General features: G+C 39.9%; 1 protein-coding gene and 2 long non-coding RNA genes across 3 annotated transcripts; all 3 read left to right on the top strand.

The window, feature by feature from the left end:
• Window positions 1-6998: 6998 nt before the first annotated feature.
• Window positions 6999-7685, top strand: LOC148029823 (uncharacterized). Its single transcript, XM_087687140.1, has 2 exons — window positions 6999-7291; window positions 7559-7685. The coding sequence occupies exons 1-2, from the start codon at window positions 6999-7001 to the stop codon at window positions 7662-7664; spliced, it is 399 nt and encodes a 132-aa protein (XP_087543266.1). The 3' UTR covers window positions 7665-7685.
• Window positions 7686-8420: 735 nt separating this feature from the next.
• On the top strand, window positions 8421-8756 carry LOC148029822 (uncharacterized). Its single transcript, XR_015692250.1, has 2 exons — window positions 8421-8489; window positions 8592-8756. It is a non-coding gene; the product is annotated as an uncharacterized LOC148029822 (long non-coding RNA).
• A 1895-nt stretch (window positions 8757-10651) lies between these two features.
• On the top strand, window positions 10652-12457 carry LOC148029821 (uncharacterized). Its single transcript, XR_015692249.1, has 2 exons — window positions 10652-10933; window positions 12173-12457. It is a non-coding gene; the product is annotated as an uncharacterized LOC148029821 (long non-coding RNA).
• Window positions 12458-27970: the final 15513 nt, after the last annotated feature.

The raw sequence follows: 27970 nt of genomic DNA, 5'->3' as shown, positions 1-27970 counted from the left end.
CAAAGTCATCATAACCTTACAAGATGCATCATGAGGTCATGCAAGAGGGATATTAACTCTACTATGATAGGGTGTGTGTGTTACCATTGATGTGGGAAGCCTTTGGAAGACCACATCATAAAGGTTGCCACCTACTACTAGAACAAGTGGCACCTTAGAACAAAATTGTCAATGTGGGTCAAGAGGGTGAGGAGGGCTTGGAAAGCTAGGACATTGACCGCATCATAAAGGTTGCCACCTACTACTAGAACAAGTGGCACCTTAGAACAAAATTGTCAATGTGGGTCAAGAGGGTGAGGAGGGCTTGGAAAGCTAGGACATTGACCGCATCATAAAGGTTGCCACCTACTACTAGAACAAGTGGCACCTTAGAACAAAATTGTCAATGTGGGTCAAGAGGGTGAGGAGGGCTTGGAAAGCTAGGACATTGTGGGACATGGTTTGTGAGGGCCCCCCTACCATCTGCAAAGTCATCATAACCTTACAAGATGCATCATGAGGTCACGCAAGAGGGATATTAACTCTACTATGATAGGGTGTGTGTGTTACCATGGAAGTGGGAAGCCTTTGGAAGACCACATCATAAAGGTTGCCACCTACTAGAACAAGTGGCACCTTAGAAAAAAATTGTCAATGTGGGTCAAGAGGGGGAGGAGGGCTTGGAAAGCCACTCCCTCAAACTCCCTCAAGGAAGCTCAATTTCACCCTTTGAAGGCTCTTGATGAACAAGTACCCTACCTGAGAGCATATGCATAAACATCTATTCTGGGAATGTAGAGAAAGCAAGGGACATTGTAGGAAACTCCAAGAGTAGATTCGGCTTCAATGAAAGAATAGATCCCATGCGAAAAGAATGGTAGAGATGACTACACAATGAAGTTGTGGAATGTTGCTTGTGCTATAGTTGTCATGGCACTTTGTTCATGTAGAAACAATAAAAATTTCAGGCCCTTGCCTAGGGTGATAGTACTAGTACATATGTGGTGGAATGTTCGTAGTGATGTCCTTACCTATTTGAAATCCTTTTGTAGCCAAGATAAGTCTTTCAAAGTCTTCCATAATAGCCTTAAGAGAGTCTAAATATCTTTTGAAAACCCACCTATGGTGGTTGATGTATGTATCTTTTCCTTTATCTGATATATTCTCCATGCGTTATTTAAATAAACTCACAACATGGATCATGAGGTCATGCTAGAGGGATATTAACTCTGCTGTGATAGAGTTTGATAATGTGAACCCCCTCAAGAATAGTGGGTTGTGGCGAGAGATGACCCTTCGATGATCTTGTGGGGGTCACTTGGCTTGTGTAGGTAAATAAAAGAAAAATGATAATTAATTTAACCAACCACAATGATGATCCCATAAAATTGACCAAGAGTTCTTAGATCCCCCAACATTTACTAGGTCATCATAATCTTACAAGATGCCTTATGAGGTTATGTTGGAGGGACACTAATTCTAGAATGATAGAGCTTGATGAAGTATTTGTGGTCTCGTATTCTACATAGCCTTTACTATCCTTGCTCCAAGTAAGGTTAGTGAATCTTGTTACATTTTGAATCTCAAAAGGAGGATTTCAAGACATTTTTGGTTACATCACGGATGTAATGAAACAAACCCCCCTTGAATTAGTGCTAGTAGCTTCGTTGTTGAAAATAGGCCTTTCAACGAGGCTCATGAGAGTCGGCCTTTGCTTAGACGAGAATAAAGTTTGAAGTCACCTATGATGTCATTGTTCACCTACTCATCCACTTGCCTTAGCCTATAAATAGGCCTTCAATTGTAACAATCCATAAATTAGTCTCAACACACTAGAGGATGTGAGAGTGAGACTGATTTATGGATTGTTACAAATTCAGTCCATCTCATTTGCAAATTCAGTCCATTTCATTTGTAGGCAAGTCTCATGTGCATTTTGTCATGACAATGTTCCATTACTTTCCTCCATAGCTCAGTTAACATTAATGTGGTTAATGTCTATGTTTTCAACATGGTAAGAGAGAAAGCTTGATCCATTAGGTAACTCTTCTAGCTAAGCCTCACTCATTGCATTCAGTCAATCCCATAGTCAGTGGAGAGCATCAAGCACAAGTTGTCGACATGTACCTCCCACCTATCCAACTCGGATAACTCATAACTCTAGATTGAGGGCATATTGACTCAAGCTCTAAACTAAGGAAATATTTTTCAACTCACGTGCTCCTCCTTGTCACATCAAACCCTGGCATTGCATCGTCATGGAAAGAATCCCCAAATCAAGCACAGTTTTTGCCTAATTAGATCAACTTGATCTTTCTCTCTACAAAGAGCTTTATTCCTTGAGTTATGTTAGGGATTTTATCCAAAAGCATTTCCCAACTATTTCCACTCTTTGCTTGTTCTCAAGCCTCATCATGGATTCAAAGACAACCAAGTTTGATGGGAATTGCTCTACATACCTAGCAAGGTGAGATGAAAGGGCGAAAAAGTTGTACCATGTTATATCCTTTGCTGAAAGTCAATAATCTAGAATTGCATCAAGTTCTTTTGGAATCACTAAAAGATCTCCATCTTAAGCTCAAGCACGTCAATTGAGCCTTGAGCAAAATGAGAAAGATAAACGAGTGCTAGGAATCATTGTGGCTAGCCTTATAGATGAGCTTGTCCATCATGTAGATGGGGCAAAGATTGCATTTGAATCATACGCTAGAGATTAAATTTGGAACCAAAGGTGAAAATTCCATTACTAGTCTTAAGACTGATCTTTATGGTTTAAAAATGAAAGATGAAGAAACTCTTGCCTTTGTAGTCAAACACACCAAATGTTGTAGAACCAATGAAAGAAACAAATGTTGCAACACTGATACAAAAGAGTAAGTCATCCAAATTGACCAGAGAGCCAAAATCTTGAAATAGAAAGAATCAATTCCAAGCTTAGAGAGTGGGATAAAGTCTCTCCTTGAAGAAGAGAAGAGCATGGGATTGACATCCGTTGAAGGAGAGCTAGCCTATGTTGTCCAAACGAGGAAGTTGGACCATTGTAAACACTGCAAGAAGACAAAACCACAAGTTAAGAGTTCTGCTTCACAAAGTATGCTTGCACTAATTGTGAAAGACTAGGCCATGGAGCAAAGTACTGAAAAGTACCAAATGATTTATTACAACAACAAACATGGTGGAAGACAAAGAAGAAGAAACTATAGCATATGATGAAACATATCTTGACTATGAATGCTAATCTAATCAACATTAGAGGCAAGGTTTAATTAGGTATCTCCTCATTACTTGCATTGTAATCTTGGACTTACTGTTTAAGCTCCAAAATTCTTTTCTCTTAGTAATCTTGGACTTGTGTTAGTTCTAGAGGTATTTTCCTAGTAATCTTGGTCTTCATAAGTACTTGATGGTATTTGAAATTTGTAATCCTAGACTTCCTACTTTGAAGTTCTAGATGTTCTTTTGTCTTGTCAAAGTGAGCACCACCTAGCCCTCATATATCCTATCTATCCTAACCAAGTATTTATCATATTTACTCTACTTATCCTTTGCCTGTCATTTGGGCAAGGGAGGGTGTTGAAAGTAGGCCCTTCAACCAAGCTTATAAGAAACAACCTTTGCTTAGAGTAGTAATAAAGTTTGAAGTCAGCTATGATGTCAGTGTTCACCTATCCATCCACTTGTCTCAACCTATAAAGAAGCATTTAGTTGTAATAATCAATGAATCAATCTCAATACAAGAGAGAGGATGCAAGAGTGAGCCTATATCATTTGTATCAACTTTTACTTAATGTGATTCTAATATAGTCCATCTCATTTACAATCAAGTCTCATGTGCATTTGTCATGACATTGTTCCCCATTACTTTCCTCAGCTCGGTTAACATTAATGTGGTTAATGCCCATGTTTCCAACACTTGTATCTCATAGTAGATAGGGAATTTGCATATGTAATACTCCTCTATGTCCACCTCTTGCGCCTACTAGCATCTCTAGCATAGTTCATTTTCTCATGTCTCTCTAGAATATTTATCTCATCCCAAACATGCATGCACAAATGTATTTATTCTCATGATGAAATCATAAAATGGATTGAGCAGATGGTCCTTGTAGAATATCATCTTTGCACCATGTTCTCTCAGAGTCTATGTTGATGCTATCCATTGTAATGATTGAACCTAGCTTAATATGTTGAGTCCTCCTATAGGCATGTCTAGGCTGTATTGTAATGTTTGTAATGCATCCATCTAGAGCTCATAATCTCTTAGCCATGTACTAGTCTAGACAAATTGGCATATTGTATCTCTTCTTGTAGTGATGAGCTATTGTCTAGTGCTAACTAGGGTACCTATTTGGAGTTAGCTCATGTATTCTATTAGATGTACATGATCACCTAGAAGAAGGGCACAAGTATCGTGGGGATACCCACTTGAATGATCTCATGTGGTACTATTGGTTCATTTCATATCATCTTGATAATCATTTCATATAATGGGGATACCACTTGAATGATCTCATGTGGTACTATTGGTTCATTTCATATAGTCTTAACAATCATCATAGCCAATGGTGTCTCCATATTTTGCCATACATTGTGAGGAATAGGTCCCTAAAAACAAAATCCATAAGAGTCACATGTACTAGGTGGAGCTATTGTTGGTGGTCCAACCTATGCTAGTGATGCCTTGACCCTCAAGAATTCTACAAGTATTTGTGGTCTCATATCCTACATACCTACTACTATCCTTATTCCAAGTCAAGTTAGTGCATCTTGGTGCCTTTGAATCTCTAAAGGAAAATTCAAAGGCATCTTTGCTTAGTGGTAGTAGCTTCGTATCTCATAGTATGTAGGGAATTTGCATTATGTAATACTCCTCTATATCCACCTCTTGCACCTAGCAACTCTAGCATAGCCCATTTTCTCATGTCTCTTTAGATTATCAATCTCATCCCAAACATGTATATACATGTATTTAGTATCATGATGAAGGCATCATAAAGTAGATTGAGAAGGTGGTCCTTGTAGAATGTCATCTTTGCACCAAGTGGTGGTATAGGTGAGATCCATGCCCTCTCAATGTCTATGTTGATGTTGTCCATTCTAATGACTCAATCTAGCTTAATATTTTGAGCCTTACTATAGGCATGTCTAGGCTATATTGTAATGTTTGTAATGCATCCATCTAGGATTCATGATCTCTTGGCCATGTACTAGTCTAGGAAAATTGGCATCTTGTGTCTCTTCCTATAGCAATGAGGTGTTGTCTAGTCCCAACTAGGATAAGTATTTGGAGTAAGCTCATTGGTCTTCCCTAGATCTCTTTGTATGCTAAAAGCATGCATGGCATTAAGATCACACACAATAGTTCTCGAGTGAGTCTAAAATCAACCTAATGCCATGAATATGCTGAAAGCATGCATGGCATTAAGATCACACACAATAGTTCTCGAGAGAGTCTAAAATCAACCTAATGTCATTAGCACATAGTAAGATAGCAATGAAGGTTCCCACAAGTGGTGCTCTTGCCTCACCAATCCCATCAAGTGTGCAAGTGAGAGGTCGCAGCCCTACTTCACAAAAATTGTGCTTTGGAAGATCAAACATCTCTTATAGTGTTGGAACTCTACCTATGTTTTATCATGACTAATGGCACTCCTATGTCTTGAAGCTAATGTAACAACCTACTTGTGGTACTATGTCAAAGTGCATGCAACAAAGATTAAGCCTTGGAATTTAATTGGGCAATTCAGCCTTTGGAACTTGAAGGTCATATGATTCTTGTAAAGCATGTTTGGTTTTGTGATACATAAGATCTATGTGTTTTCCCACATTTAACATGTCTTTGCTCACCTTCTTCATATTAAGAGCTCTCTTCCTCAAATTGACCTAGACCTTGATCTATAGTAGTGAGATGATTGTGGGATCAATTAGCTTTAACCAATGTAGCATTTAGGGCATATCCCACACCTATTACAAAGTGATCAATGGTTATTAATGTAAGCATCCATCATGGCTGTCTATGCATATAACAATTCCAATGCAACCACCTACTCCATCTTTGGGGATGATCGATATTCTAGAGATGTAACTAGGGTTTCATCACTCCCGTTGTATTGTGGTGTTTATAGAATCGCTCTTAATGCATTGGTGTTTCTACATTATCAATCCTTGTATTTGTAGGATATAGATTATCATATTCCATGCCTTCTACATATCTAAATGCATACATTTAGGGTAGGGATCCTTTTTGGCATTCATGAATAATAATGAACAAGTTAGAGTAATCTTGATATTTAATGTAGATAATTTTGTGCAAATATAAGTTTTGTTGGGACTAGTAAAACATGTTTACTCTATTATTTTTGTAATGCAATTATGGTGCCTTTCCATGTTATTTATTAATGTGGAATTTAGGTGAAAGGCACCTTGGGGACACCCAATCGTGGGTTATGAACCTTTGACATCTCACAACTTGTAAACAATTGAGTTGCCACTCCTTAGTGATACTTTCTCTATATTGTTCTTAGTAGCTAGTGTCTACCTAGTTTTTTAAAATTTGACAAATTCACTTTATAACTAGAATACTCCAAAGTTTTGCAAGGTAATATTGTGTAGGAGGGCTTAAGAAAGGTGTCACATACACATTACAACAATTGCTATATTTTCAAAAAGTGTTGCAAGTTTGTTTGCGGTAGGTCTCTAAGATTTCTGCCACATGTAGAGTCTCTACTTGCATTTCAAAGAAGAGGCGACCATAAATTTAGTAAGTAAGAAGGGAAAAAGGGTTGTCACGCTATCTAAACTTCGATTTTTCGTGAACATTGATTCCACAGTCCACCGTTAACCCTACAGCCGTTTGCTTCATGGATGATAACCGGGTGGCAGGCAGGTCTTAAAAATATCCTAGACAAGGGTCGCAATGTCTGAAATTCCCAAGGTTCGAAAGCATTCATTTACCTCGTTTCAGGGATAAAGTCCACCGTCCTAGTGAGAAGAACGATTTCTGAGTAATTACGAAGTCCATGGATCATCAAGGTAGGGTTACCGAGGACTCGGAGAACAATGGCAGCCAACCTGACAGTTTCCAGCAAACGCCAGATCAGAGTGGCAACAGCCGGCCCTGTGCAAGCTGCGCTGGAACGCCTGTTTCTCCCTTCTTACTTGACTCCATCGAACGTCGCCTCACCCGCCCTTCTCCTTCTCCTACACATCGGCCGATTTCGTCTCCCGACGGCAACAACGTCAGCAGTGTCCTTCATCGGCCAAAGGATGACGGCCATCATCCACAACGCCTTTTGTCTGTCTACCAGGATTGGTACGTAGGTGTAAGCTAATTGCCTGCAGTACAGCTTCTTTTTATATTCTGCAGTCTCTGCTAAACACTCTTAATTAGACGTAATAACCTGTTCCGCAAAGCTCCCTTCATCAAAATTCCAGCCATTTCATCTCCCTTTTGTATTTTGTCCCGATCTCTGTACACGTTTTGTCATCTGTTCGGCGCTAGGTCAATAGATAAATGCAAGAGCCGCATATATAAATGTAATACTACACAAATGTAAATGTAATTTGTGATGCATTTCAGTAAATCCAAGAGCCGCATATATGGCGCTTTAATCTATCCACTGCAGCGTGAAGAAGATGTCCCTCATCAACAGGTTACATACCTCAAACATGGAGAAGATGACTAACCGAGGCCAAATGATACGCAGATCAAAGCCATCACGTAACCCGAAAACCAGAATTGAAGATTATCTAGATCCGTTGCTACTTGCCCAAACTTCTCGCAGACTGATCACCTCCAATTACAACGTCATGAGTCCCCGATTCTCTAGATCAATTAAACAGCAGCAATCGCATTCATGCGCTTCCTTTTCCTCTCCATTGAAGGATTTACCGCACTTAATCTGTCCAAACAAAACGACAAAGAGCTTGTTTCGGCCCGACTTAAGAAGACGGCCCGTCGATGATGCTATGACTGTAGAAGTCGATAATGATCAACTGGTGATCGCGACCACAACACATTCTGGTAGAGAGCGCTGTCCTTTAGCTACTAGCTTTAATTTAGTCTTCTTTATGTTATACCACTTTGTCAAACGATTGATGATGAACGGTAGAATAGAAGTTCGATTATTTCCTCTTCAATGGAAAAGTTAAAGAATGTCACACGTCAATGTTACGGAATTAAAGAGGCTCGCAATATGCTTGAAGCAGCTCATGAAAGCTTCCATTGCATCTTTAGCCAGATATTCGCCTATTGAGAAATACGAATTTTGCTGTGATCGGCGTAAGTCATCAATGCTGTGTTGGTATATTTGAGAATGAGGTAACAAACGAGCGAGATATTTTGCACAGAGAACAATAAATTTTGGATCTGGCCAAATCTGGCAGGCAATAATCATGATAATGACGAGGACGTGGACAGCAACGATTTTAGAGTTGAAGCAATGACTTTTGCTGCGAATAGCCAATTCGAATGTGGATGGCCGGTGGATCATCTGCTGCCTGCCTTTGGTGTAAGATCAGTAATATTTGATCTGCCAATCCACAACAATCGAACGGCACATGTACATGATTATATGTGATGTTTACATGAACATCAAATTGATGATCTACAGGCTGTGAAACAAGACATTGATCATCACACCACTGATCATGTCAAGGAAGGACGGTCCAGCTGCAGCTTCTCTCTGCCAGCTCCCGCTTCAAACGCGGAACAAAATTCTGAAAATGCAGGTTTCAGTGATTTTGACAGCATTGTATCTCTTTTCCAAGGGCGTTAGAACTTAAAATTTGATCATGTCAAGGAAGGACGGTCCAGCAGCTTCTCTCTGCCAGCTCCCGCTTCAAACGCGGAACAAAATTCTGAAAATGCAGGTTTCAGTGATTTTGACAGCATTGTATCTCTTTTCCAAGGGCGTTAGAACTTAAAATTTGATCATGTCAAGGAAGGACGGTCCAGCAGCTTCTCTCTGCCAGCTCCCGCTTCAAACGCGGAACAAAATTCTGAAAATGCAGGTTTCAGTGATTTTGACAGCATTGTATCTCTTTTCCAAGGGCGTTAGAACTTAAAATTTGATCTTACATTTGACTATTTGTGCAAGTTTCAGCTCGATTTGCTAGTAAGTACTTAGATACTCGAGAGAATAGAGAAACTTTAAGCTTAGCCTGTTGTTAAATGGTGCAGTTCCTTCACTTTAGTATCAATTCTCACTATACCTCAAAAGAGACGCACAGACAGTTTGCAACTGGCATTATGCATACTATGTGTCACTAATTCTCAATATACTCCAAAAGAAACGCACAGACAGGGTGCATAGTAAGATTTGTGTCACTAATTCTCAATTATATACTCCAAAAGAAACGCACAGACAGGTTGCATAGTAAGATTTGTGTCACTAATTCTCGAGATACTACAATGACAATGCAGACATGTCGCAGAGTAAGGTTTTTGTCTACTGCGACCAGCTCGCGGACATTAAGCGTATTGCATTTGTGTCTCAGTTGCACGAACCAGCATAATTTGGACGTAATGTTTTAAAATATATAGAGTGACCAATCCTGAATGAGCGAGAGCTTGGCATAATATATAGACCTTAATATGTAGGACTAGGCAGCTAAGAGTATACAAGAAGGGGCTAGATTGACAGTCCTCCAACCACAGAGTAAAAAGTTGATCGAACTGCTTAAAGCTGATACAATGGTCTTTTGTTAAATTGCAGTAAAATCTGTTGAGCCTCGCCGAAACCATCTTGAGTCGAAGCATCTGCCAATAGTACTCGATTTTCCACCATTCGGTTTTAAAAGCTTTAATCGCAAGTTTCCGAATCCTGCTTTTATGAAGCAAACTATATAGCATATTCGATGTGACAGGACTGTCGCTACCGTTCTCATTTCTAAAAATCCTAAACCAGACAAATAGAATATCATGGACTCGAATATTTGCTTATTAAAACGAGGATGCTGTCACAACAAGTCCGTAGCAAATTGGCCCAACCATTATGTAATTGTGGGAATGCATAGACTTTACCAAATTTGCATGCCAGCCATGAATCATGTTTCATCACAATAGTGAAATACCTCGGGACTCAACCGATGACGACTGATGTTTGCAACTTTGCCCTGTCCTGGTTTCTCTCTTTCGCTTGTGTTAGATTTTGATACGAAGAAGAAATGAGAATTGAGCCCTTAGAAATAACAAAAAGAGAAAATTTAAAAAGACTACAAAGTTCTAGTTAACTAAGGGTAAGTTTTCCCTCAAGAAGATGCTCGAACCCCCTAAGAACACCTTCACATGGCGGATTTAATGAAAGAATCCTGCACACTTTTTACCTCTCTCTCACCTTCATGCCATGTGATAGGCCCATTGGTTTCATGAATCATGAGGGCATTCGCCTCTTATAGGTCGAAACCCTCTATTTAATGGGCCTCATGTCCCCTTTCGGAACGATTCCCAGCAGTTCTCTCAGAGAAAGACGCCAGTTGCTTGACCCATTGTATAGGCAACCATCCTGCAGCAACAAAACGGTAATGATATTCACGGAGTAGTGTAGCGGCACAGGTCCACTACAGTAGCCAACGGCTTTGACATCCTCCTCCAAGGGCTCTGGTGTTGTGTAGCAGACGTCCACCTACTGTAGGGGATAGACGTCCATGTTGTCCAATTATTAGCGGACATCCAGGTAGAGCAGGCAACAGACGTCCACGTAATCTAGGTAGTGGATGTGGCGTTTGCAGGCTAGGCAGTACTAAGTGGACGTCTGTCATGCATGTAGCACATGTGCAGGCAACAGAAGAGGTGCTTCACTTAGTGGGCCAAACGTCGACATGCTGGTGAAGCTGGCAACTGACATCCATGTGGTGGAGATAATTGACGTGATATCAATCGGCAAGGCAGTGGCCATCCAGCGACGGTGTAGCCCTCCAATGGTGCGGTCCTCCAGCGACAGCAACCTGCAAGGTACGTGTCTCTCTTAACCTTCCTATATCGAATTTTACAAATACATTGAGTTTAGTTTGAAAGCAAAGAAAATATACCAACCATGCAGCCATGTGGTCCGATTATGAATGTTTTAGAGTAGGCCTACGTTTTTGTTGTTGAGAAATGAAAAATAAATATTAAAAAATTGGTTTTATTTTGTTAATCGTCTATAAAGAACAACATCAAATTAACATGACCGATTATGAATGTTTTGGAGAACGAAGCCTACGTTTTTGTTATTAAGAAATGAAAAATAAACATTAAAAATTTGTTTTTATTTTGTTAATCGTTTATAAAGAACAACATCAAATTAAGATAAGGTATTCTATTCATGTATATTGAAAAACTAGCAAATCTCTTGAAGCTTATTTAATCTTTGATTGGAGTTTGAGGAGTGATGAATGCACTTGAAAAAATGTAAAAAATTAAAAGACATGGATGAAGTACAAAGTGGTATAATTGTACTTATTTATTTAATGTGGATAAACATGGAACAAATCGTATGGCAATATAGTGGTATGCTAAACAAAGTTTTATCTTTTCAAAAAGTGATATTTTTAACATCTCACTAGGCATCCATTTAGGTTGTTGTATCTTGTAGTATTTTGCATTCTTTTTCAGAATTATATATTGCTCCAAGTGCATTTGAGTTAGTGGTAACATTTATAGTAGTTGAAGTTGGTATTTTGGCATCGTTAGAAGTTTGATTTCTTGTTGCTTTGCTTTACTTTGCTCTTCTCTATGAAATGTTATTATTGTTAGAGTTAGTTTTTTGTTTTGGGATAAATATATTGTGAGATTTAAAGAAGCTATGTTTTGAGTGTTTCCTGGGAGGAATATGATAGCATTGAATAAATCACCTTGGGTGCTATCAATGACATACTTGTTTTCTAGCATATATATTTTTAGTGTTGTGTCGGTTTCTTCTTTTTTAACTTTTGCCAAGGCCTCGAGTGAGATATTGAACTCGTAATATAGATTTCTATTGTGTATATGGAGATACCGTTTGTTCTAGTGTCTAGTAAGACTTGGGGTAGAAATTATTCATAGTGGATTGTTGTGTGTGTCTTTGTATTGTAGTTTGAATTTTCTAGTATCTATTTTAGAAGTCCTGCATATGAGATGCATTGTATTAGTAGGATTAGATTGTAAGTAAAAGGAAAGTATTGAAGATGATTGCAATGTTTATACTATTTGTGATTCTGTTCTATTCTCTAGGTGGGTTCTTGTTGAGTATACACTTGGATGTGTCCATCAAGTTATGGAGATTGGTGTACTTTGTAAAGCCATCGATGTATGTCGATGGTCTATGGCCAGTGATGTTCGCCATTCTCATTTGGAATACCTACGCCATTGTGCATTAACTAGACGATGCTCGATTTGTTATTGGGTGTTTCTATGGTTTTGAATGTATAGCTTGAACATTTGCATGCAAAGTTAATGTGATTAGATGTATTTATACTATAATTGGGCTTTTATAGTTTTTCTAAGCAGTAATGTTTGTGCTGCGTGTATCTGATCTAGAGCCATATTTGTATTTGTGGATGTTGTTTGTCTATAAGAAAGAGCAAAAGGCAATTGTGTTAGTATATATGAAAGGATTCTAATACTAGCGATAATCTTTAGAAAAGGAAGAATCAAATTGTTTGTTTTTCGTATTTATTGCAATAAGTGCAACTGATATTTTTGGGTTGTATCATGGTGTGGTGGTGTGTGTTTAATTTTGCTAAGATGTGTTGTTTATGTGTGTGAACCATTGTATTATGTATGGTATTGGTACAAAGCTGGATGGATCTAGGAGTTTTAACTATATATAAGGTTTTTTCTTTTGGTTATGCAAGAGAGTATGATGCAGACTGGCATGAATGCATTCCTTATGTGTAGGAGCACTTTTTGAGTGACTGTAGCTCCTTAAGATTTGTGAGCAATGATTGTGTATGCAAATGTTAGTAAGAATGTCGCTTTGTGGTACTACTTGCTATTTAGTGCCTTGCATTGGTGCTTGGTACATTGCAATGTTAGTTGTTGGTTGATTGATTGGATCATGACTTGGCTTTCAGACATCGTATTGTCAATTTTTCTTCGATACAGTCGATTTTAGATATGGTACCATTTGCAGAGCCTATAGTAAGATCGATGTTCTTTGTTATCGTTGCGATCACCCTAACTGCTATCTTTTCTATCTCGTGGAAGTTGTGTTGTGACAAGCTTTGCAATGTTGGCTTTTTAGTTGCATTTTTTTAAAGATTGACATAATGGATCTCTTCAAATATATATCATTTATGGAAGCTACTTGTTGTAGTTATGGACATCTTCCTTGTGCGTATATATGATTGTTCTTCTTTGTTCTATAAAGTTTACAACTTTGTTCTTGTTAATGATCCACTCATCTAGGCATTATTGTATCTCTCTCTTAGCTGGATAGCATTGCCTAATCACTTGTAGAAATTGTAGGAATGGTAGTTCTTGAGCATGCTGCACAACTGAAGTGTGAAGGGTGTGGTATTGCACATGTGTCCAATATGTTGATGAGGTGAAGTGTCATTGTTGGTAGAACTCGATTTGATGGTTGCAAATCAATGGCAATTGTGCAAGGTCACCAAGCAAATTTGCGAGCTTTTAATCAAATAGATTAAGTAGAGAGCCTTGGCAAGTGCTAACTATTTGGCATAGTACGATATCAAATGTTGTTTGTATCAGCATTGATATCTCATCGATGATGATTGTGTGAGCTTTTCTTAATGCAATGTACTGCTTATTTCTTTCTTACAAGGATACAGGATATTGCTATGTATATATCGATATCTTAAGTTGATAGTGAACTATGGTTGATAGGCTAGATAATCTAGTTATTGCTGCTTCTATACAAGCTACACTACAAGGATATGGAGGCATAGTGATGGCGCTTTTCGACGCAAAATAGCGGCGTCGCTTAATAGCGACGCAAATAGCGACGGTGTTCAGATGAAAAAACGCGGGCTAAAACCTGAGCGTGTTATTTTGTGTGAACAAATGAAAGGGAGAGCAAACTCCATCTTGCATTTGAGAGGGAGAGGGAGGGAAAGAGAGAAAGAGGGAGAAGGAAAGCTTCTCACCACCGCCGCCGCCGTTTGTGAAGAAGAGGAGGAAGTGTACGGAGGGCGAAGAGGAGCCACCATCGCGAAGAGAAGCCACCAAATCCATCCTTGGGCCTCTACGGTGAGTGCATTGTTCCTTCTTGCTTTGTTTTTGTTTTTTCTCTTTTTCTTTTACTTATTTGTGTTAAAAATCATGTGTATTAAGAGTGGGAGAGGAAATGAGGGAGCGAGAAGAAGAGAGAAAAGAAAAGAAGGAACGAGAGAGAGAGGGAGAAAACATTAAACATAATAGGGAAATAGAGAAAGAGAGAGAGAGGGAGAGGGAGGGAGAGAGAGAGGGAGGGAGAGGTGGTTGTTATTTTTGTTGTTGTTTTATTTCTTCTTTTCTTTTTTTATTATTTTTAGTGGTAGTGGTAGCGGTAGCGGTAGTGGTAGTGGTAGTGGTAGTTGTTGTTTAATTTATTATTTTCTTGTTTGTTGTTTTTGTGGTAGTAGTAGTGGTAGTGATAGCGGCAGTGGTAGTTGTTGTTTAAATTCTTATTTTCTTGTTTGTTTTTGTTGTGGTAGTTGTAGTAGTAGTAGTAGTAGTGGTAGTGGTAGTGGTAGTGATAGTAGTAGTTGTTGTTTAATTTCTTCTCTTCTAGTTTGTTGTTGTTGTGGTAGTTGTAGTCGTGATTGTAGTAGTAGTACTAGCAGTAGTAGTAGTAGTTTTCTTGTTTGTTATAGTAGTAGTAATAGTTTTTTTTTTCTTATTTATTGTTGTTAAGTTTTCTTATTTGTTGTAGTAGCAGTAGTAGTTTTTTCTCCTTTTCTTATTTGTTGTTATTGTTGTAGTAGTAGTAGTAGTAGTAGTAGTAGTAGTAGTAGTAGTAGTAGTAGTAGTAGTAGTAGTAGTAGTAGTAGTAGTAGTAGTAGTAGTAGTTGTTTTTTCTTCTTTTCTTGTTTATTGTAGTGGTAGTGGTTTGTTGTTGTGGTCATGGTGGTGGTGGTGGTGGTGGTGGTGGTTTTCTTGTTTGTTATTGTTGTTGTTGTTGTAGTAGTAGTAGTTTTTTTTCTTTTCTTGTTTATTATTGTTTAGTTTTCTTGTTTTTTGTTGTTGTAGTAGTGGTAGTAGTAGAAGTTTTTTCTTCTTTTCTTGTTTGTAGTAGTAGTAGTTATTGTTGTTGTTGTTGTCGTTGATTTTTCTTCTATTCTTGTTTATTATAGTGGTAGTGGTAGTAATAGTAATAGTAGTTTTCTTGTTTGTTGTTGTTGTAATAGTAGCAGTTTTTTTTCTTTTCTTGTTTATTGTTATTTAGTTTTTTTTTTTGTAGTAGTAGTTTTTTCTTCTTTTCTCGTTTGTTGTTATTGTGGTAGTAGTAGTAATAGTAGTTTTCTTGTTTGTTGTTGTTGTAATAGTAGCAGTTTTTTTTCTTTTCTTGTTTATTGTTATTTAGTTTTCTTGGTTTTTTTTTTTGTAGTAGTTTTTTCTTCTTTTCTCGTTTGTTGTTATTGTGGTAGTAGTAGTAGTAGTAGTTTTTTTTTTTCCTTCTTTTCTTGTTTAGTATAGTGGTAGTGCTAGTGATAGTGGTTTGTCGTGATCGTAGACGTAGTCATAGTCGTCGTAGTCGTGGTTGTAGTAGTAGTAGTGGTTTTCTTGTTTGTTGTTGTTGTAGTAGTAGTAATAGTTTTTTTTTATTTTTTTGTTTATTGTTGTTTAGTTTTCTTGTTTGTTGTTGTTGTTGTTGTAGTAGTGGTGGTAGTGGTAGTTTTTTCTTCTTTTCTTGTTTGTTATAGTAGTAGTAGTTGTTGTTGTTGTTGTTGTTATTGTTGTTGTTTTTTCTTCTTTTCTTATTTATTGTAGTGGTAGTGGTAGTAGTAGAGAGAGAGAGATGTTTTGTTAAAGGAAATTGGTAGTAGAGAGAGAGATATGTTTTGTTAAAGGAAACGAGAGAGGGAGAGGAAGAGAAAAAGGAAGAATGAACGAGAGAGAGGGAAAAAACATACAGCATAATAAAGAAAGAGAAAAAGAGAGAGAGATGGAAGGAGAGGAGAGAATGAATGGATTAAAAAAAAAAGAGAGAGTGGTGGCGAGGTCCGGTGCAATACCACGAGACGGAAAACACTCCGATAAACGTTAATTTGTGGGTGGGTGGAGACTTTACATATGTTAATTTTTGCTGAGTTACAAGAGAAGAAATCCCCTCAAACAATTTAAGAAAAAAAAAAGAATGATAACAAAAACAAATTGTTTATCGTAACATAGACAAAAGGGAAAACGATAAAGGTCGTAATGTTCAAGATCGCGAGGCGTATCTTAATCAGTGTGTCCCATGTCCTTGCTCTCAATGTAAGCTGGCAATTAGACAAAAACATCGATTGTCTATAGAACACATACAACGCTTCGGCAAGTTTCAATCTGAGATCATTAATCAGGCGATCTTAGATTTTGAGCAAACGGTAAGAAAAGTTTATATCAATCATGCATTGTATTCACAAGCTAATTGAATATCATATACAAAAAGATTGGGTATGGTTGGCAAATTTTCTATCTAGGGAGGTGACGTCTCGTCCCAAGGAAAGGTGCACCCTTTGCAGCCAGTTAGAAGAGTTCATGGGTGTGCGAAATTGGAAGGTACTACCCAATCTATACCGTCAATACCAGAGGAGACAGGTAGCCTTTGAGACTTACCTACAATCTTGGAGCCTGAGATGGAGGCAATGATTGATGCATTGATGCCCATGGATGTCGAGACTTCTGATCTGCTTAGAGAGGAAGCATCCATACCATTATATGATGGGTGCCGAGTATCTCGCCTGAAGACACTGCTTGCACTCCTAAGTGTGCAAGCAAAATATGGGTGGAGTGATGCGCGTGTGACCGAGTTGATCAAGTACCTTGTACGTACGCTTCGTTGATTTTTTTTTCGGCACTATCATTAAAAACATTTGTGCTTTTTCAAGATTTTTTATGGTTTTTTTAAAGTTACTGAAGTATCATATATTACCACTTGCAAATACCATGCCTGAGTCTTGTGATGATGCACGACATGTTTTATGAAAGCTTGTCATGGACTACAATAGTATCCATGCATGTATTAATGATTGTATATTGTTTTCAAGAGAATATGAGACTATGGAGACATGTCCAAAGTGTGATGCTCATAGGTTTTGACAGGACTTGCAAGGGTAAACTATCTCTCAAAAAGTTCTTAGACACTTTTCGCTTATCCCCCACATAAACCACACGTTTCGTACGTCCGGCATGGCGAGCTTAACAACGTGGTGGTTTTCTTGTTTGTTATTGTTGTAGTAGTAGTAGTAGTAGTTTTTTTTTTCTTTTCTTTTTTATTATTGTTTAGTTTTCTTGTTTGTTATTGTTGTAGTAGTGGTAGTAGTAGAAGTTTTTTCTTCTTTTCTTGTTTGTAGTAGTAGTAGTTATTGTTGTTGTTGTTGTCATTGATTTTTCTTCTATTCTTGTTTATTATAGTGGTAGTGGTAGTAGTAGAGAGAGAGAGTTGTTGTGGTAGTCGTAGTCGTGGTCGTAGTCGTCGTAGTCATGATTGTAGTAGTAGTACTAGTAGTAGTAATAGTAGTTTTCTTGTTTGTTGTTGTTGTAATAGTAGTAGTTTTTTTTCTTTTCTTGTTTATTGTTATTTAGTTTTCTTGTTTTTTATTTTGTAGTAGTAGTAGTAGTAGTTTTTTCTTCTTTTCTCGTTTGTTGTTATTGTGGTAGTAGTAGTTTTTTTTTTCATTCTTTTCTTGTTTATTATAGTGGTAGTGCTAGTGGTAGTGGTTTGTCGTGATCGTAGACATAGTCGTAGTAGTGGTTTTCTTGTTTGTTGTTGTTGTAGTAGTAGTAATAGTTTTTTTGGTTTTTTTGTTTATTGTTGTTTAGTTTTCTTGTTTGTTGTTGTTGTTGTAGTAGTGGTGGTAGTAGTAGTTTTTTCTTCTTTTCTTGTTTGTTATAGTAGTAGTAGTAGTAGTAGTAGTAGTAGTAGTAGTAGTAGTTGTTGTTGTTGTTGTTGTTTTTTTTTTTTTTTTTCTTTTCTTATTTATTGTAGTGGTAGTGGTAGTAGTAGAGAGAGAGAGATGTTTTGTTAAAGGAAATTGGTAGTAGAGAGGGAGATATGTTTTGGTAAAGGAAATGAGAGAGGGAGAGGGAGAGGAAGAGAAAAAGGAAGAATGAACGAGAGAGAGGGAAAAAACATACAACATAATAAAGAAAGACAAAAAGAGAGACAGATGGAAGGAGAGGAGAGAATGAATGGATAAAAAAAAAGAGAGAGTGGTGGCGAGGTCCAGTGCAATACCACGAGACGGGAAACACTCCGACATACGTTAATTTGTGGGTGGGTGGAGACTTTACATATGTTAATTTTTACCGAGTTACAAGAAAAGAAATCCCCTCAAACAATTTAAGAAAAAAAAAGAATGATAACAAAAACAAATTTTTTGTCGTAACATAGACAAAAGGAAAAACGATGAAGGTCGTAATGTTCAAGATCGCGAGGTGTATCTTAATCAGTGTGTCCCATGTCCTTGCTCTCAATGTAAGCTGGCAATTAGACAAAAACGTCGATTGTCTATAGAATACATACGATGCTTCGGCAAGTTTTAATCTGAGATCATTAATCAGGCGATCTTAGATTTTGAGCAAACGGTAAGAAAAGTTTATATCAATCATGCATTGTATTCACAAGCTAATTGAATACCATATACAAAAAGATTGGGTATGGTTGACAAATTTTCTATCTAGGGAGGTGACGTCTCGTCCCAAGGAGAGGTGCACCCTTTGCAGCCAGTTCAAAGAGTTCGTGGGTGTGCGAAATTGAAAGGTACTACCCAATCTATACCGTCAATACCAGAGGAGACAGGTAGCCTTCGAGACTTACCTACAATCTTGGAGCTTGAGATGGAGGCAATGATTGATGCATTGATATCCATGGATGTCGAGACTTCTGATCTGCTTAGAGAGGAAGCATCCATACTATTATATAATGGGTGCCGAGTATCTCGCTTGAAGACACTGGTTGCACTCCTAAGTGTGCAAGCAAAATATGGGTGGAGTGATGCGAGTGTGACTGAGTTGATCAAGTACGTTGTACGTACGCTTCGTTGATTTTTTTTCGGCACTATCATTAAAAATATTTGTGCTTTTTCAAGATGTTTTATGATTTTTTTCAAGTTACTGAAGTATCATATATTACCACTTACAAATACCATGCCTGAGTCTCGTGATGATGCATGACATGTTTTATGAAAGCTTGTCATGGACTACAATAGCATCCATGCATGTATTAATGATTGTATATTGTTTTCAAGAGAATATGAGACTATGGAGACATGTCCAAAGTGTGGTGCTCATAGGTTTTGACAGGACTTGCAAGGGCAAACTATTCCTCAAAAAGTTCTTAGACACTTTTCGCTTATCCCCCACATAAACCATATGTTTCGTACGTCCGGTATGGCGAGCTTAACAATGTGGCATGCGTAGAATAGGTCCACAAATGGAGTTCAACGAATATCAGTGGATTCATGCGCATGGAGCCACATTGACTCTACCTTCCCAGGCTTTGCTCGAGAGCCAAGGAATCTTCAACTCGGTTTTGCAATGGATGGCGTGAACCCATTCGGTCTGCGCTCAACTTCTTATAGTGTGTGGCCTATAGTCCTTGTCAACTAAAATATCCCTCCATGACTTTCTACGAAGAAAGGACATCTTATCCTTAGCTTACTCGTTCTCGCGGCCGCTACAAAGTCAAAAATATGGACATATATCTTCATCCATTAGTCATTGAGCTTAAGATTTTGTGGGAGGAGGGGGTCACCATGCAAGATATGAGCAAGCGCGATGGTTGATGGTCTGCCAATATTCGAGTCATTCTCATGTGGACGATGCATGACTTTCCAGGATTCGGAGAGTGCTCAGGTAAGTAGGCTTCCACTCTCGTTGGTAATATCTATCATAGCTCATTCAAGTTTGTACTCACTGGTTGGATAGAGGTATTGGGACATGTCTGGTTACGTCAGGTTATCATGCATGTCCATTGTGCGGGCCACAGTTAGACTCCCAAAGGTCATGAACCATGAAGAAGATAGCATATCAAGGACACGCCGCTTTCTTGCCAAAGGGTCATGAACTTAGGGAAGGTTTTCTTGGACGACCTCCAGCACGTATGAATGCTCAAAGGTGGTACGAGCTAAAAATGGTTCACACGGAGTTACATCCAAATGGAATGTGACGGTTCTTAGTTTTCTATGAGTTGCCATATTGGACCTACTTACAGATCAACCACTTGTTGGATCCCATGCATATTTTTAAGAACGTAGGCAGCTTGCTATGGGACCACATCACATGAAAGAGAGACACTATAGGGACACGAATACATTTGAAGGAGGTAGGCAAGATGGAGGTGCTTTGGCCGCAGTCGAGTACTGATGGTTGCTTGCAGCTACCTCGTGCTCCTTGGGTTTTGTCCACTAAAGGTGAGCACATTGTGAAGCAAACACTACAAGATATAGATCTTATACCGACGTTTAAAGCGACGAAAATACAAACAACAAAATTTACCCCCGTCGTCGTAAAAAGCATCGTTATTGATGACGCCATAGAAACATCGCTATTGGTGTCGCTATATGCGTTGCTATATGCGTCGCATTTGCGATGCAACTAGTAAATTTTTGACGCACATAGCGACGTCAATAGCGACGCGAGCAGTAAATTTGCGACGCAAATAGCGATGGTAACAGGGATTTTTTTTTTTGTGGCCTTGCCGTGCCCTGCCACATATAGCACTGTGTGCTGTATGAGAGCCATACAAAATAGTTTCTGCACTATTGCATACAAAGCGCTTGCAAACAAACAGAATGTATACTGAAATCATAAAACTGATACATGAAATAAATACATGATCGCATAAAATGCGATTGGTACAATCATGAAAGGATATTACTAATACATAGAAAATGTCTACATAGATCAAGCGACTAAAAACTAAAGGTGTGTGAGCTCCAAAGATCCAAGGGCGAGCTACAAATCCTCGTCCCCTGAAAGCTCGTCCCGTCGCAAAGGAGTATCAAACGGATTCTGCAGAAAAAGAAACAACACATCAATCCACCATACAATAATGCATTCAAATATCTCATGGTAACTACGGACAAGAAAGATGAGTGACTTACAGGGCCGCCGCGTCTATACAATTGATCGATCAATGCATTAAGACCGTGCCTCTCTACATATCGAGTCTCAAGGCCTTGCGGATCGCGATTTGTAATGGAGTGCTGCAAAGAAAACAAAATGCTAACCGTTAGAAACATGATTGTCAGTACAAATAATATTTCAAAAAAACAAACAAGCAAAACTAAAGAGAAACTTACAAAGTCCTCCAAATATGTCCTGTGGTCGCTACTCCCAAGATGATGAACCACTCCGGCCTCGAGTCGTGCCCTCGCCGCCTCCCGCTGTGCTGACTCCAACATCCTGGCGAATCTGTAGCCTCCTCCCTCAGTCGGCGCCAGTCGTCTACATCTAACCACCCGGGCTTTGCAGCCCCACTCTTGATTGCCTTGCGTGCGTCGGATCGTCTATGTGACATGTATGCACGCATGCAATCCATCATCCAGCCCGTAGAGAATCTATCTATTGTGGCTGGCACCGGAAACTCCTCGTGCAAGGATGCTACTATGTAGTCCTTGCTCCCCTTCGGTATATTCTTCCAATGATCCAGGATGTTGTGCCAAAAAACTTGTTGGTATAACTCTCTCATGCGAGCCATCACCCTCCTCCCCTCATCATTCATGATGATGGGTCCTGACCTAGTATCAACCAGGTATCCATAACCCCTAGGAGTCTGCCTAAGATGGGTCCTCTCCCATCTCCGTCCACACTCCTGGGCATATCCAGGAGACCCCTCTACATCCGGTGTACCGACGGGGATAACCTCTCTCGGAGTGGCACTCAAAGGGGTGCTACCAAAAGGGGTGCCACCTACTGACGCCTATGCAAAAGCCAGAGTAATTGGAGTAGACGTCCCCACAGGTGTGACAAATCCTGGAGGTGACGCAGCTCCAGCTGAACGACGAGACGGAGACACCACATCCGTGTCTCCACAGCAGCATCCCCCTGATCCCGATGCAGTCCATCCCTCTGGCCCAAGTCGTGAGCGTCGAGATCGTCTACTCAAAGTTGAAGCATCTGATCGCGCTGAAGCAGATCTAGCAAAGCGCCCTGATGAAGAACGAGACAGCTCCTGGTTTGCCATCTCTCTGAATCTCGCGAGCTGATCTAGAGATATGCGTGCCATCATGTCCTGAAACTCGTCATCGCTCATCCCTCGACTCATCTTGAAAATGTCACCTGCACATATAAAAAATGGTGTTAGAATAATCAATTTAAACTATAGAAAGCACAGTAATATAAATCATTTTTAAAAAATCCCTCTTAAAATGCATATCTTATGTACCTTTATAGAAGATCTAAATAACGAATTGAGTAATACAATTCTCCAAGAATGAAGTATCCTATGGTCCCATGTTAATCTCCTCCTGACACAACTCTGCATACACTGGAAGGTCGATAGACATGTCACCACAAAAGAATGAGTCTGCCTCATTCTCAAAAAATTCTTGGACTCCTGTATTTCCATCATTGTTAGCCGATGCAGGCTCCAAGCTTGCGGCGGCCTCCACCCCTTGTAATATCGATCCCTCTATTTGCATATTATCTTCATCTATGCCCGGAACATCACTTTGATCATATACTCTCGCACTTCGAGGAGTTGAAAGTATAACATACCACCATCGAGGTTGTCAGGGGTTTGGATAGAAGATTACCTGTTCACAAACACGTACAAAGCGAGTTCAAACCATTGTGGCATAAACCATGTCGCATTACAATTAGCAAGCAAATGACTCTATGTACCTGTTCACAATGGGCCGGCAACACAAAGGTGTCGCGCAAATCCGTCCATTTTTTTTCGGAATCTATTTCGAGAAATCTAGATGGACCTTGTCGAACTGTTGCTCTAGCTCCTCCAAGTACCACTTTGAACCACTGCACATCGAATAGTATCATGGAGAAGCTACGGTAATCCACCGTAATAATACTTTGCAAGTTCCCAAAATACTCCATCTCATTCACAACCGTGTTCGGATCCGTTGCTCGTCCACCGGCTCTCTTGCTCAAACCTTGCCATGACACCACAGTCCATTGTGGAGCGCATTTTGTCAATACGACCATCTCATTCACAACCGTGTTCGGATCTATTGCTCGTCCGCCGGCTCTCTTGCTCAAACCTTACCATGACACCACAGTCCATTGTGGAGCGCATTTTGTCAATACGCTCCACGCGAAAATGCCGTCCGCGTGACCACGCTGCACTATATATTTTGTACTGTACATTGAAACACTCAAATTAGATGTCGCATATAAAATTTAGATACAACATATTCTAAACCCCTCATCACCTTTGGACTACATCCCCTCGAGTACTCCAACTCCTCCATTGAGACCTCTGTCCCTTCGCTGGATGCTGCGGTCAAGGCTCCATGCAACCATCGTGTTGACATAAACCGCGGCATCTCCTCCATGCCTTCGGGATATCGAATCGGTCAATGACGCGTACTGTGTCGGAATTCAGCTCGCGCTTCCTCTCGATCTTGCCTTGCAATCTGGTACTTGGCGAGCCACGTCTCCATGGAGGCATGATGCAACATACAAAAGCGATTCACCTTCTCTTCCATTGAGGCATCCATTATTTTTTCTACCCCGTTTCCAACCACCACATCTCCAGTCAATCTATCATCGTCCTTCAACGTCCATAGCATTTCATTGTCTGGTTCCACCATTGGTAGCCATTGTGAGATATGCACTAATGCCTCTAACACCAACCAATCTTCCGCCATGCTACCTTCTGGCCGAGCTCGTTGTCGCACAAAGCCTTTCAGGGTTTTCATGAAGCGCTCCAGACAGGTCCAGCAATCTTCACTTCGTCCACAAGATGCACAAGAAGGTGGACTTGTATCGTGAGCATGCTAGTGGGCAGGTATTTCTCAAAGAGACAGACCGTCTCCACTGCTCCCCGCCTCACGGATTCAATAGAGGACGTGTTAATCTCTTTCTGTGAGATCCATTGCACGAAAGTCGACAACTTGTAAATGGCCCCGCGAATTTCTGGAGTAAGGCATCCTGCGATCGCTATCGGTAGGACAAACTGCCACAAATGAGAAAGCATTATGAATAATGGCCACTTTTCAAATTGCAAAATGCTCACGCTAATTACAATCCATTCTGTTCACAAACCTGACATATCTTATGCCAATCATGGGATTTTAGCCCCGAAAATTGGTCATCTTTAGAAAATGCGGACCTGAGAGAACGCATCATACCTGTCAGAGTGCGGATAGACTTGATTACTTGCTTCACAATGCGCTCTTCTTTGGTGGACAAAACCCAAGGAGCGCGAGGAAGCTGCACTCCCCCTTTAGCACTCGACTGCGGGCCAAAGCACCTCCATCTTACCTACCTCCTTCAAATCCATTCGTGACCCTATGGTGTCTCTCTTTCCTGTGATGTGGTCCCATAGCAAGCTACCCACATTCTTGAAAATATGCATGGGATCCAACAAGTGGTTGACCTATAAGTGGGTCCAATATGGCAACTCGTAGAAAACTGAGAACCATCGCATTCCATTTGGATGTGATTCCGGGTTTACCATTTTCAGCCCGTACCAGTTTGCGGCGTTCATACATGTTGGAGGTCATCCAAGAAAACCTTCCCTGAGTTCATGATCCTCTGGCAAGAAAGCGGCGTGTCCTTGATATACCATCTTCTTCATGGTTTGTGACCTTCGGGAGTCTAATTGTGGCCCACACAATGGACATGCATGATAACCTGAGGTAACCAGACCTGTAAGGCGAGCCACGACCTAGTGAATACTTGATTGAATGAGATAAAATATAGATATTACCAGTGAGAACAGAGGTCTGCTCACCTGAGCACTCTCCCAATCCTAGAAAGCCATGCATCGTCCACATGAGAATGGCTCGAATGTTGGCTGACCGCCGACCATCGCACCTGCTCATATCTTGCATAGTGACTCCCTCCTCCCACAGAATCTTAAGCTCATCGACTAATGGATGAAGATACACGTCCATATTTTTTACTTTGTAGCGGCCCGAGACGAGCAAGCTAAGGATGAGATGTCCTTTCTTCATAGAAAGCCATGGAGGGATATTGTAGTTGACAAGCACTATAGGCCACACACTGTAAGAAGTCGAGCGCAGACCGAATGGGTTCACACCATCCATGGAGAGACCGAGCCGAAGATTCCTTGGCTCTCGCGCAAAGCCTGGGAAGGTAGAGTCAATGTGGCTCCATGCACGTGAATCCGCTGATATTCGTTGAACTCCATTCGTGGACCTATTTTGCACATGCCACGTTGTCAAGCTCGCCATGCCGGACGTGCGAAACATGTGGTTTATGCGGGGGATGAGCGGAAAGTATCTGAGAACTTTTTGAGGGATGGTTTGCCCTTGCAAGTCCTGTCGATACCTGTGAGCACCACACTTTGGACGTGTCTCCGTAGTCTCGTATTCATCTCGAAACAGTATGCAGTTGTTGATACATGCATGGATGTTATTGTAGTCCATGCCAAGCTTCCGTAAAACATATTGTGTATCATCACGAGACTCAGGCATGGTATTTGTAGGTGGTAATATATGATATTTCAATAACCTGAAAAAAAATCATAAAACACCTTGAAAAAGCACAAATGTTTGTAATAATACTGTAAAAAAAAAAATCAATGAAGCCTATGTGCAAGGTACCTGAATAACTCGGTCACACTCGTATCGCTCCAACCGTATTTTGCTTGCACACTTAAGAGTGCAAGGAATGTCTCCAACCGAGATACTCGGCACCCATCATATAATGGTATGGATGCTTCCTCTCTAAGCGGGTCAGATGTCTCAACATCCATGGGAATCAATGCATTGATCATTGCCTCCATCTCAGGCTCCAAGATTGTAGGTAGGTCGGGAAGGTTGTCTGTCTCCTCTGGCATTGACGGTATAGATGGGCCTTGCAAGTGGTGGATTGGCTCCTGCAATCCATCCATCGCACGTCCACAAACTCTTCTAATTGGCCGCAAAGGGTGCACTCCCCCTTGGGTCGAGACATCACCCCCTTGGATAGAAAATTTGCCAACAAGACCCAATCTTATTGTATATGGTTTTCAATTAGCTTGTGAGTACAATGCATGATTAATATTAACTTCAAATTACCATTTGCTGAAAATCCGCAATCACCTGATCAATGATCTCAGATTGAAACTCGCCAAATCATCGTACGTGTTCTATAGACAATCGGCATTTTCGTTTAATTGCCAACTTGCATTGAGAGCAAGGACATGGGACACGCTGATTAAGATATGTCTCGCGATCTTGAACAATAAGACCTTCTTCGTTTTCCATCTTATCTACATTACAGCAAACGAGGCTTAAATGGATAGCTTTATGGAGATGTACGTCAAGTTGCAAGTTGACCATAAATCTCGCATTGTACATAGTAGTTAAGAGATTTATTGATGTTATATCTCGGCCTTGTATCATGCTCAAGGATTTATTTGTCCCGGTAGATAATTATTCGTTATTGTAAAAAACTACACTAGAGGGCTTTGAGTATAAGTAATCCATTTATGAGCATCATTGAGGATCTCTTAGTCTAATAATAAATCAGTCTCAACAAAAAGCATCTTAGAAATGTGATTTTTTTATCCTAGGATCGCGTATTAAAATTAATGCCATCTATGAAATTTATCAACTATAGTAATAAAATTTATTTCAATCAATTCTACTCATAGTCATAAGACCTGAGAGAAAATATCCTATACTCAATTTAAGGGATTCTTCTTCTATAACAATACTTTTGGGTTCATTTTGATGAAGTACCGTAATGACCATTAGCTAGGGTATCATTTTCTTTTAGTCCTTCCGTTGACTAGTTGGCATGATTTCTAATTTGTTATGCCTATAAAGTTAATACAAAAACAATGAATTATGCATATCACAATTAGATCCCCTACTTGGACATTATGAAGGACATGACCAATTTTAAGCCGTCTTAAAGAGTCACCAATGTACGTGGCCCATGGCAAAGCACATTGCATACCATTATCGATAAGTCTATTATCGTGCATCTTAAATCTCTTAATTAGACTTTATAAACGGTATGACTAATTTTTAGCCCCCTTAAGGAGTCGATGTAATGGTACCCATAAAAAAAGTAAAGTGGATACCATTACCATAATCATGGATATGCTATCATTCCAATATATGTTATCTTTCTCTTTCTCTTTCTCTCCCTCTCCCTCCCTCTCTTTCTCTTTCTCTCGTATTTCCTCTCCCTCTCACAATATATCTTAACACTCTCCAAAAGCAAAAGGGAGAGGGAGAGAGAGAATGCACTCTCCCTCCCTCTCCCTCTCCATCTCGCTCTCTTTCTCTTTCTCTCCCTCTCTTATTTCCTTTCCCTCCCTCTCCCTCTCTTTCTCTTCCTCTCTCTCCCTCTCTCTCTCCCTCTCTTTCTCTCTCATTTCCTCTCCTAAATAAGTAAAAAATAAAGTGATTTAAACATTAAACAAGAAAAAGGGAGAGGGAGAGAGAGAATGCACTCTCCCTCCCTCTCCCTCTCCCTCTCCCTCTCCCTCTCTTTCTCTTTCTCTCCCTCTCTCATTTCCTTCCCCTCCCTCTCCCTCTCCCTCTCCCTCTCTTTCTCTCCCTCTCTCCCTCTCTTTCTCTCTCATTTCTTCTCCTAAACAAGCAAAAAATAAAGTGATTTAAACATTAAACAAGCAAAAGGGAGAGGGAGAGAGAGAATGCACTCTCCCTCCCTCTCCCTCTCCCTCTCCCTCTCCCTCTCCCTCTCTTTCTCTTTCTCTTTCTCTTTCTCTCCCTCTCC

The sequence above is a fragment of the Lygodium microphyllum genome, chromosome 10 (genome assembly GCF_053477565.2).
Source record: "Lygodium microphyllum isolate KBCC chromosome 10, Lygodium_microphyllum_v1.1.10, whole genome shotgun sequence".
Lineage (NCBI taxonomy): Eukaryota > Viridiplantae > Streptophyta > Polypodiopsida > Schizaeales > Lygodiaceae > Lygodium > Lygodium microphyllum.
The sequence above is the reverse complement of the archived record's forward strand: the minus strand, read 5'-3'. Positions and strand labels throughout refer to the sequence as shown.